Source organism: Hyla sarda, chromosome 2, assembly GCF_029499605.1.
Source record: "Hyla sarda isolate aHylSar1 chromosome 2, aHylSar1.hap1, whole genome shotgun sequence".
Lineage (NCBI taxonomy): Eukaryota > Metazoa > Chordata > Amphibia > Anura > Hylidae > Hyla > Hyla sarda.
The window spans coordinates 366,457,748-366,470,239 of NC_079190.1; the positions used below are offsets into that span (position 1 = coordinate 366,457,748).

The 12,492-nt window shown below is 39.8% G+C and overlaps 1 protein-coding gene across 1 annotated transcript in view; it reads left to right on the forward strand.

Annotated features, from left to right (window-relative positions):
* The first annotated feature begins 307 nt into the window (after positions 1–307).
* The window catches only part of AMPD1 (adenosine monophosphate deaminase 1), a 46,428-nt gene continuing 34,243 nt past the window's right edge, over positions 308–12,492 (forward strand). The window contains exons 1-3 of the mRNA XM_056560170.1: positions 308–383; positions 6,965–7,139; positions 8,569–8,725. Of these exons, the coding sequence (XP_056416145.1) occupies positions 308–383; positions 6,965–7,139; positions 8,569–8,725 (408 nt within the window). The remainder of the gene's footprint in view (positions 384–6,964; positions 7,140–8,568; positions 8,726–12,492) is intronic.

The window sequence follows — 12,492 nt, forward strand, 5'->3', positions numbered from 1 at the left end:
TTTCCTCTGAACAGTTTTGTATAAATCTCCCCCTTAGAGTATTGGCAGTAAGTAGTCTTTAAAGGAAATCTGTCAGCAGTTTAACCTGCACTAACCTGTCGGTACCAACAGATTGTGCAGGTGACACTGATGACGATGGTACTCACCTTTTCCCGTTCTGTGGTGGGAATCACCGGTAATCTTGACCATTAGCTTCAGCTCCGGTTCTGGCTTGGGGCACAGATGGAGCTTAGTGACATCACCGCAGCAGTTCTCTAGCAGCAGACCCAGCAGGGAACAGCAGCGGTGACGTCACTAAGCTCCGCCCATGCCCAAAGCCTGGTGCCCGGAGCTGGAGCTAACGGCCAAGATTACCGGAAATCCCCACCATGGAACGGGACAAGGTGAGTACCGTTGTCATCAGTGTCACCTGCACTACCTGTTGGTACCTACAGATTATTGCAGGTGACACTCGTGACAGATTTCCTTTAAAGTGCAAGTCCAGTGTTGCTCTCTTACCCACTCTGCAAGTTTAGCGTGCCAGAAATTTAAACAGATTTGCAAATTTCTTTGATTTAAAAATCTTAATCCTTCCAGTACTAATCAACTGCTGTATGCTCCACAGGAAATTGTATTTCTTTCTGGAATTCTTTTCAGTCTGACCACAGTGCTCTCTGTTGACAGTTTTAAATAGAAGTAATTTACAAATTTGTTTAACTTTCTGGCACCAGTTGATTTAAAAATAAAATTGTTTTCCACCTCAGTACCCCTTTAACCATGTCAGAATATGAACTATTAGTGCACAATATAATTGCTAATCAAAGGGAATCTGTCAGTTGTATTTACAGCTACAGACCCTGTAAGATAACTGATAGGGTATTAAACAAAAACCTACCATATCCTGGAGCCGATGGTGGGGGCAAGACTTATAAAATTGCCTTTTCATTTCCCAGTCAAGTGTCAAGTAGGCAGGGCCATGCTGCTTGAGTGCCACAACCTGGCATGGCTCCTCACTTGCCCTCACCTCCTTGTAGATGGATAGGTTGTGAGGGGAGAGCAAGCAGGGAGACCAGACAGTCTGTGGCACATGAAACAGAATTTGCCCACAGTGCTCTCTGCTGACACCTCTGTCCATGTCAGGAACTGTCCGGAGCAGGAGAGGTTTGCTATGGGGATTTAATCCTTCTCTGGACAGTTCCTGACATGAACAGAGGTGTCAGCAGAGAGCACTGTGGTCAGACAGAAAAGAACAACTCAACTTCCTCTGTAGTATACAGCAGCTGATAAGTACTGGAAGGGTTAAGATTTTTTTTATCTTTCCAGTACTTATCTTGTTTCTTTGTGCTATAAATGCACTTACTTTTGTTTTGTCTAATCTGAATTCAGAAATGAAAATTACATTAAGACAAAGTGAAAACTGACATTACACCTTTACAACAATACTCTAACCACAGCTTGCGAACAGGACGCCCCTCTAAATATTAAATGCCCATACCACTGTCATTCACAATCTTGGCACAGATTAAACTGGATTATTCCTTTCCACCAAATACACTCTGAAATGTATTAAAGGGTTTCTAAAATCATAGCTGGATGATCCTAGGGCAAAATAGTCCTGTCGCCAAAGGGATAAACACTTATAAGACTGCTTGATGTTGTGATGTTACTGAAAGGCATACAGTATGTAATGTTAAATAGTAAATACTTTTGTGTCTAAGAAAATTGCTCATTTTATTTTTGGCGGAATGTAAATTCCGCATGACAGGAATGTGTTAAAGGGGTACTCCAGTTTAGGAAAATTTATTAACAAGTTAGAAATAAATATTATTATAAGTGTCTAATCCAGGGGGTCCGACCACTGGGACTCCTCATGATCTCCTGCTATGGAGCTCCGGCTCTCCTCATGAACGGAGCGGGGGTTGGCATACGCCCTCCATGCATCTCTATGGAAGCGATGTACTCGTGTATCTTCGGCTCTCCCATAGAAATACATGGAGATACATGTTTTATGTGGTGGTGGTGGAAACAGCTCCATGCGTGGGGAGAGCCGGGTCACCGGGCAGAAGATTTTGGGGGTCCCAGTGGTTGGACCCTCCGCAATCAGACCCCCCGCGGTCAGTCACAATTTTCCTAAACTTCTTCAATGCCTCTGCACCTTTGTCCATGCATAAGGTGTTTGTGTCATGCCGGATTGCTGAAATTGGTGAAAAAAGAGCTATACCTCTTGTCAAGGTCTTCCTTGGTCATCGCATAATGCTATATTATGTGAAGACACTTCTTTAAATTCTCTTATTATTGAATTGGTTATTAACTGGATACTATGCCAATGTATGCGTTAGGGTTTTCTCATCTCTTAAAGTGATGGCATATCAGTATCATTTTACATCATCTTATGATGATGGGAAGTCTGATTTCTTAGAAACCTGCTAATTGTGGGAATTAAGGGGACACAGAAAGAGCCACATCATTCTCATGATCTGTGAAGGTCCCAGAGATTGGACCCCTATATGCCATCACTTGGGATGGGAATACCCCTTTAAACCTAATATATACTTCAATATACATTATTAGTTCTCATACACTCCCCAAAATGCACCTTGTAAGTTATAACTTGGCCCAATATGGTAAAGTCATCGCTATTCACATCACATGCCATTTTCAAATAGCTGTATGTATAGTCTATCTGAAAAGTCTTCAAACCCTTTAACTTTTTTCACATTTTGTTATGTTGCAGCCTTGTGCTTAAATCTATACAATTCAAGTTTTCTCCCAGCAATCTGCATTCAGTACCCCATAATGAAAATGTGGAAACAGAATTTTAGAAACTGTTACAAATTTATTTAAAAATAAAACATAGAATTTTGTAGTGACGTAAATATTTAGACCATTTATTCAATATTTAGCTGATGCACCTATGGCAGCAATTACAGCCTCCCATATGATGCTACAAGGTTTGCACACCGGGATTTGGGATTTTTTTCCATTCTTCTCTGCAAATCCTCACAAGCTCTGTCAGGATGGATTGGCTAACTCTGAACAAGAACTTATATTATTCCATGAGCGGTTCAATACATTTCACCCCACCACTTTCTGTACACCACTATAAGAATTTGAAATAACACAATACAGATGTCCCTGAACCAAATACCTATTGATCGACCCACACATGGGACAGCTTTCACCCGAAACACATAAACTAAATGCAAGGCCATCAGATACAATGGTATCTGTTCCAACTCAACAGATGTATATGAATACTTACAACATCTCAAAAGGACATTCCCCAATCATGGCTTGATGACCAAATCCACCAGGATACTCAAGCCAACTACTAAGGTACAAGGACAAAGAAATCAACAATCATGTACCACTGGTGGTGACCTACTGCCCTTGACTAGAGGTACTGAGAAAAACTGTAAGAAAACTACAACATATACTACATGTGAATGACCTTCTAAAAATAACATTCCGAAACTCTCTTCTGCTATGTTACAGAAAACCCTCAAATCTGAGAAACACATATAATAAGAAGCTTACTGCCCTCTAAGACACAACAAGGAACCTATCCTTGCAATGCGCATCCCTAACACACAACGGGACTTTAAGATTCCTGGGACATACGCTTGCTCTACATCTAATGCGTGTTCCTGATTCTCTACAGAAAATGTCAAGTTAGGGGTCTTTAGTTTGGGGACACAGGACAGAGACTGAAAGTAAGGATGAGGTCCTATCACCACATAAGTACAGTAAAACACATCTACCTGTGGCCAAACATTTCTGTAGTAATGAAGATTATCTGAAAGTTGTGATATTTAAAGGCAACTTCAAATCACAAAATGACAAAAGAGTCTGGGAATTCAGATTTATGACAATGTTTAACAAACTGAAAACAGGACTGAATCTCTCCTAAGGTTTTATGGCCCTTCATAAGAGCTCTTTAAACGACCACCAAATGACGAGGCAAAGTACTATAGTGATTCCTGTGCTTCAACTTTTCTATTCTTAGTAGTTTTACAACCTTTCGTCATAGAATCTAAATTACTAGCACTGTAGATACTTTTATTATTAGACCTGTATTTTGGCAGACATTTATAGTCCAAGTGTAAAATAGCATAAATTGCACAGTGGAACATGGTGTAGTACTTTTGCATTAAAAAATAGACAAAGAAAAAAAGCTCTATATACAATGATACATTCCTCCCAATGTCCCTTAGACTCCATGCTCTAGTCTGGCCAACACCAAAACAGCAAACCGGAGGCCACTAAAAGCAATACACTTATATTTCCCTTCCACTGAACCAAGAAAACTATGACTTCTACAGGTAGACAAAATACTCTTGCCAAATATGTTTAAGAATACATTTATGATTTGCAATCTAAAGAAATATTTCAAACTTAAGGGGTTGTCACACCAGTAAGACCTATCCCCTATCTACAGGGGATAAGTGTATGTTCTCGGGTGGACTAGTCCATGATCACTGTCTATGGGAGCTATCAGAAATAGATGAGCAGTGTACTCTACGATGGGCTTGTTCACATCATAATTTGCGCATAAGAGTCACATATATGTTAACATTGTTGACAAAGCATGCATTGGCATGACACCATCACAACATGGTTAAAGTATACAAACACAAAGATTGCAGCGGCACATTATATATATATATATATATATATATATATATATATATATATATAAATGTTATCAGAATTTTTTTTATCTCAGAATTTTTTACATTTTTTTATATCAGAATTTTTTAAGGCTCTCAGCGCACTTTTTGATCAAAACGTGTCCCCCAACGTGGAGGTGGCCATTTTCGGATGGGTCCCTAACATACATTATGAGTCCATCACAACATGGTTAAAGCCCTCTTTATGCTATAATTCCTTATTCTAATGATTCACACACTTTAGCTTGCTTATTTGCTAAAACTGTTTTTTCTTTTATATTTATTCCATAACTATTCCTTCTTAGTCCCTTTATTGGGACACATTTTTTCTTTGTTAAGTGGATGTTTGTAAAGTAATATTTTTTAGTGGGCACCACATGTAAAACTTTTCCACTTTATATGAAATGACTATAGTTATAAAGATACTTAGTATGTCCTGAACTTGTCGCCTTGTGGTTGTTTTCAACTTTCTGACAGTTGTGTGTCTCTCCTTATACTGTTGTTTATCAATAAACATTTAAAGATATACTTTTTTTTTTGTTTTCCATGTTTTGCAGGTAGTATGTACTTTGGAGTTGGAAGTTACTTGTAACATGTCCATTATACTTTTCTTTTGTGTCTTTTTGATAAAGAATTATATACCTTAGCTAGAATACAGTCATGACTGTAAATGTTGGCACCCCTGAAATTTTTCTAGAAAATGAAGTATTTCTCACATAAAAGAATTGCAGTAACACGTTTTGCTATACACATGTTTATTCCCTTTGTGTGTATTGGAACTAAACCAAAAAAGGGAGGGGAAAAAAAGCTAATTGGACATAATGTCACACCAAATTCCAAAAATGGGCTGCACAAAATTATTGTCACCCTTAACTTAATATTTGGTTGCACACCCTTTGGAAGAAATTACTGAAATCAGTCGCTTCCTATAACCATCAATAAGCTTCTTACACCTCTCAGACGGAATTTTGGACTACTCTTCCTTTGCAAACTGTTCCAGGTCTCTCTTATTCCCAACAGCAATTTTAAGATCTCTCCACAGGTGTTCAATGGGATTTAGATCTGGACTCATTGCTGCCACTTCAGAACTCTCCAGCGCTTTGTTGCTATCGATTTCTGGGTGCTTTTTGATGTATGTTTGGGGTCATTGTCCTGCTGGAAGACCCAAGATCTCGGATGCAAACCCAGCTTTCTGACACTGGGCTGTACAGTGCGACCCAAAATCTGTTGGTAATCCTCAGATTTCATGATGCCTTGCACACATTCAAGGCACCCAGTGCCAGAGGCAGCATAACAACCCATTGAACCTCCATCATATTTCACTGTAGGTACTGTGTTCTTTTCTTTGTAGGCCTCATTCTGTTTTCGGTAAACAGTAGAATGATGTGCTTTACCAAAAAGCTCTATCTTGGTCTAATCTGTCCACAAGATGTTTTCCCAGAAGGGTTTTGGCTTACTCGAGTTCATTTTAGCAAATGTAGTCTCGCTTTTTTATGTCTCTGTGGGCATTGGGGTCCTCCTGGGTCTCCTGCCATATCGTTTTATTTTATTCAAATGTCGACAGATAGTTCACGCTGACACTGTTGCTCCCTGAGCCTGCAGGACAGCTTGAATATCTTTGGAATTTTGGGGGGGATTTTTATAATGCCCACACCTGTTACTTTCCCCAGGTGAGTTTAAAGGAGCATCACATGCTTGAAACAAATTTATTTTTCCACAATTTTGAAAGGGTGCCAATAATTTTGTCCAGCCCATTTTTGGAGTTTGATGTGACATTATGTCCAATTTGCTTTTTTGGTTTAGTTCCAATACACACAAAGGAAATAAACATGTGTATAGCAAAACATGTGTTACTGCAATCCTTTTCTGTGAGAAATACTTCATTTTCTAGAAAAATTAAAGGGGTGCCAACATTTACAGCCATGACTGTAACTTGGAGGTGTTTTTTCCCATATGAACATAAAATTCAAGAGACCACAGCACATACCAATGTATACAAAACTCTTTCTATTCAGTTTAATCTAGCATAACAGAGCATCAGGAATTAGTGTCCATAATTTGAAGTTTGTCTTTTATATTACATTGTGCAAGACAGTTTGAATATACAGCTGGCCCGCTGATAAACCACCTAGATGAAATGAAAAGGACATGGCAACATTGGGACGGCCCATTACTTATGGTTGGGGACATCTTCTTATCCATTTAAAGACCTACTTACAGCTGAAACAAGTTCAACTGTTGGATGTTGTCCAGTGTTTTATAATTGCATGACGAAGCTATGTTTACTCTCACTGATAATTGTATTGCTTTTTCAGAAAGTGCTGATGACATCCGGACTCTGGCTGAGAAAGTATTTGCTACAGAAGTTCTTGATGTGGGTAGCAAGGAAGAACTATCTCCCTTTGATGTAGAAGAAAACTGTCCCATTGCACAACATGAGTTGGCAGATCACATTGCTAAGCAGGACACCAAAGAGGCTCAGGATAAAAGGTATTTCCAATGAAGATAGTGTAATTTCCTATAGGAATTAAGTAATACCAACCATTGGGATGCATCAGGGCTGTACACATGGTATTGCTGTAGGGGGCCCAGTCTAAAGCAGCTCATCCTTACATGTCACCTCACCTGTTTCCCAGTATTCATCATACAGCATTTGTACAAGGACCTAAAGGGCAATAATGTGAAAAATGGGACCAATTTATTTCATGCTAATAAACCGTCTGCAGTAACCCACTAAATATGTGGTATAAACCCCAGATTACAACATAAGCCACAACGTGTAAAAAGAGGACTAATCCTTATGCTAGAGAAGGTTTAGTTTATCATCTCAGGTTTCCACCAAAATCACACAGCGGGGTCCAAGATGTAGTTTTTTCTGTGCTGGTTCCTGGTGCTTCTGATGACTTCATAAGCCTTGTTAAGGTCCCACCATCAGGAAAGCTGCACACAAAAACACAGCAATGTGTGAATTGTTTTTAGTTTATTACTGGGATATCTGTTTGATTTCAGCAAGAACCCATGGGGGAGATTTATCAAAACCTATGTAGAGGAAGAGGGGTGCAGTTCCCCATAGTACCAAATCAGATTGCTTCTTTCAGTTTTCAGAAGCCTTTAAAATAAATAGAAAAAGTGATCTGATTGGTTGCTATGGGCAACTGCACAACTTAGCCTCTACACAGGTTTTGATAAATCTCCCCCTATATGTTTTTCTACAACATCTTGTTGCATGCTATGTTAAAGAAATCTGTATTCAGTACAGGTGTGTAGTGCAGGTGACACTGATGACAACCATACTTATCTGATCCCTTTCTGTGCTCCGGTTCTCCTGCTATCTTTCTCTGTAGCTTCCGTTCTGGGGCACTTTTTTCACAATTTTGTTGCTGCATCTCCATAACCTGCTGCTAAAGTTTTAGGTGACTTGTTAAGATAACCTGTCATATGTGTACATGAGCAGTAGCACTCTTTCATGCCATTATATAGCATTTTTTTTGCAGATTTCTGCTCTGCAGGCTTCATCTCTAATTTTCAGTTTCCCTCTGAGCTAATAGGTTGAGCTTAAATTCTATGGCTTCCATACACTGCACCTACCCTGAGGAGAGGATCCTGCTTTTCTATATTTTAATATCACACCCTTTGAAGCAGCAGAAGCAGTATGGAGGACATTATAGAGCAGTACTGATGAGTTTAAGCTGTGGATAAAGCAATAAACTGACTGTAAGCTCTAGAAGTTTTTCTGCAGTCTCTCTGTCAGCCTCTTGTTCTGTCCAACTTCTCTCTCCTCCTCTCCCTTTTTTGCTCATCCCCTTAACATAGATATGTGTGGGCAAGATCCCTTTGGGAGTATATATATATTAAGTTAAGTTATGTATATTTACTTGTACTATTGATTTATGCTAAGTTTGGTATTTATTTTTAATAGGAAGAGGCGCATACTGCTGTTAAAGTCATTTGTTTCCAAACTTTCTAATGGTGGAACAAGGCCTTGTGGTGTGACATCTGTAGAAGAATCATCCCCTCTGTATAAAATCGTGCCGGATTTCCAAAGAGTACAAATCACAGGAGACTTTGCATCTGGGGTAAGGGAATTATATATAAACAGTGCAAATTACATTATTTTACTATGATATTACATCTCTCTTCTGTAGTGCTCCATCTTAGGCTCCTTTCACACTGCCGTTAGTGCCCGGCAGTGTGACGGCCGTTAGAAGATAGGGGGAGAAAAATTTGTGCTTGTGACGCCTTTTTCTCCCGCTATCTTCCTTCGAAATAACAGACGTCAGAGAATTCCATTCAAGTGAATGGGATCCTCTGTGCCCGTTATGCCTCCCGTTGGGCTCCATCACACTAACGGCCGTTAAAGGCAGGAAAAAAAAAGGGAGCCTTAACGGCCGTTTGTGGCGGAGCCCAGCCGCAGTCTGAAAGTAGCCTTGCTTTCTTTCTCATCCTCACTAATATATTCACACAAATGAACATCTAAACCGACTCAATTAGTCACTGGGAATCTATCTATGATATCTGTGTAAAATCCACAGCAGAAAATAGTAACAACAAGATGGATGAGTTTTAGGATGTCTTATCTACACTCAGAAAACGACCTGCAGTGCAGAATTACTTAGCAGTTCAATTTACACTGAATGCCCACTTTATTAGAAACCTGTCCTTTCACAATTGTAACCTCCCTGTATGGAAAGACACCGATACAAATGAATGCAGGGAGAGCAGATGCCTTTTCTGACAACAAACTATAGTTTATGCAAGTTATTTTAGATATCTATACATGACAGAAACAAAGTTTTCTTCAAATGTTCACAAAGAGATTATTTTTTTTTCAAAATTCAAAATTCCAGCAGGTTAGAAGTTTATATTCACCAAATTTGGTGTACCGCTAAATGAAAATTCCAGAAAATTATGTCATGGTTTTACAAGCTTTTGTTTTAAGGCCTACTTGCAGCTTTTCTTAAAGGGTCACTCCGGCGCTTAGACATCTTATCCCCTATCCAGAGGATACGGGATAAGATGTCACGCCCCCTCCCATAGGCTTGCATTGAGGAGACGGAGCATGACATCACACGGGGACTGAGCCGGGACGTCACAATGCTCTGTCCCCGTGATCGACAGTAATCAGACCCGGAGCGAACACGCTCTGGGGACTGATTCTAACGGGGTGCGGCGTGCAAGATCACGGGGGTCCCCAGCGGCGGGACCCCTCGCGATCTTATCCCCTATCCTTTGGATAGGGGATACGATATCAAAGCGCTGGAGTAAACCTTTAAAATTATGAGAAAATCAAAAGAAATCAGCCAGGACATTAGAAATATAATATTAAAGTGGTTTGTGCTGCTGCTGTGTATAGATCAATTAAAACTACCTACAAGTACAGTTGTAATGTTTCTGGATGATAACATGCATTACATAATAAGTAATCTGAAGACTTTTCCATGACAAGACTGTGAGATGACATGTCGGGGCTGCCGGCTGCACATTTGGATGTACTGAGAGAATCTATGTTAGGCTGTGTCTCCCTCCTTGATAAATTCGGCTATGATATGGGTCTCAGTTTACAAATGGATGTCAGCTGTTGACCTGTATAAATATGATATTGCTATTTATTAGGCCTACTTGAAATAGACTGCGTGTCTTCTAGACTATTCTGCATAGCCATTAAAGGGGTAATCCACCATAATGTGATTTTAGTTGTACGTACCTGGCAGAACTGGGTATTTCCTGTTGTATTTCCTTCTCTAAACTACACATCCCATAGTTCCATAGTTTGTAAGTATGAGGTCACTTTCCTTCCTCCGACATATCAGCCAGCACACCCATTGAAACACACCTATGATCCCCTCAATGCAATACACCAGTGTATTTTAATCAGGGTGCCTACAGCTGTTGCAAAATGAACTCTCTCCCACCCAGCGGTCGTTCCACCCATTGAAGCAAGACAGACTCCCTCTGATCCCCTGACTAGTGATGTCAATGGTAAAAAGGAATAAGCAAATACAGTATGCTCAATGGGCACAAAGTACCCAGCAGAACTAAGTCTCAATCTAAAACCCCCAGTGTGTCCCAATAGGGCATATAGAAAAGCTGGCATTCTAGGAACGACATTGAAGGAGTAGTCCAGTCTAAAAAAAAAACATATCCTATCCACAGGACCACTGCACAAATCGGTGGTCGACACGCCCCCTCAATGCATCTCTATGGAAGAGCCGGAGATACATGAACACTGTATCTCAAGCTCTCCCATAGAGATGCATGGAAAGAGCGCGTTGGCTTTGTGCCGTGGTCGACACACCTTATTCATATGGAGGGCCAGGGTGTCAGGCAGGAGATCGTGGGGGGTCCCACTGGTCGGACCTCCCATGATCTGCCACTTATCCGGGGATACTTTTTTTTTTAGACTGTATTACTCCTTTAATAATAATGAGAAGAAGAACAATTAGAAGAACACATTAGTTGTGAAAGCATATTAAACTTCAGCTATCCAGTGTGTACACTGTGTGCCCCAGATATAAAAAGACTGCACTCAATCAAATAGAAGAGCAGTATTTATTGGTCTACAGTGGAAAGAAATAGCATGCTCCATGTACTCATTAATTTAGGCATGCTTTGGCTGTTATGGGGACATGACCAGTATTTTAGGATATTAGTTAAAAAATATTTTAGGGGATAAGGGGATCGCCAATAAGGAGATATCACGTGGTGGCGATAATGTATTGACCTCTGCTCTGCAAAGCAACATTTTTGGCACACATAGTTGTGGTGTCAGTATGCCTAAAACAGCTGCACTTGTTGGCTGTTCCCGCATCACTGTATGAAAAGTGTAGCAAGACTGGATAAATCATAGAAGACATCCAACAGAAGATCACAAAAAGGAAGGCCACCTGTGGTTGACTCAAGAGGCAAGTGCTGATTGACACATTTAGTATTTTAGACATGACGTACAGTAGTTTAGAGTAGGGTGGTTTTGCACCATGTTTTTGCAATACAGTTCCCGTATAAGTTTTCAATTTGAAAACCGTATGGAACTGTATGCATTGACTCTCTATTGAAAACCGTATGCCAAACGATGTTTAGCATCGTTTAGCATCTTCTACGGTTTTGTCCGTCTTTTTCCCATACCCAAAACCGCAGCCTACCACGGTTTTTGGTTTGGGTAAAAAAACGTATGGAAACCATATACGTTTTTTTTTTTTTTAACATGGGAGTCAATTGGAACCGTACAGAACTGTATGTGCATACGGTTCCATACGGTTTGCACCATACGGTTTTTGACTTTGCACAGTTTTTTCTTGGAATTTCAATCAATCAAGTGAAACTTTATTCATAATAGAGTGAAAAGTTAAAACCATATCCGTTTTTTTTCTTAAAAAACGGATGCAACCGGACATATTTTTTCAAACCATATACGGGTTAAAATTCATACACACGTTTTCATACAGTTTAGTCAGGTTTTGAGGAATCCGTTTTTCATCCAAAAACCTGATACCTGAAACTGTATTTCAAAAACATGGTGTGAACCCCCCCCCGTAGCCGTATTAGGCTGGGTTCATACCACATTTTTGCAATACAGTTCCCGTATAAGGTTTTTGATAAAAGAACTGATTCATCAAAACCTGACTAAACTGTATCAAAACATGTGTACAAATTTTAATCCGTATACGGTTAAAACACGTCTAAGGTTTGAAAAATTAGATCCGGTTGCATCAGTTTTTTAAGAAAAAAAGTATAAGTTTTTAACTTTTCACTCCATTGTGAACAAAGTTTCACTTGTTTGGTTGAAATTCCAAGAAAAAAACTGTGCAAAGTCAAAAACCGTATGGTGAAAACCGGATGGACCCGG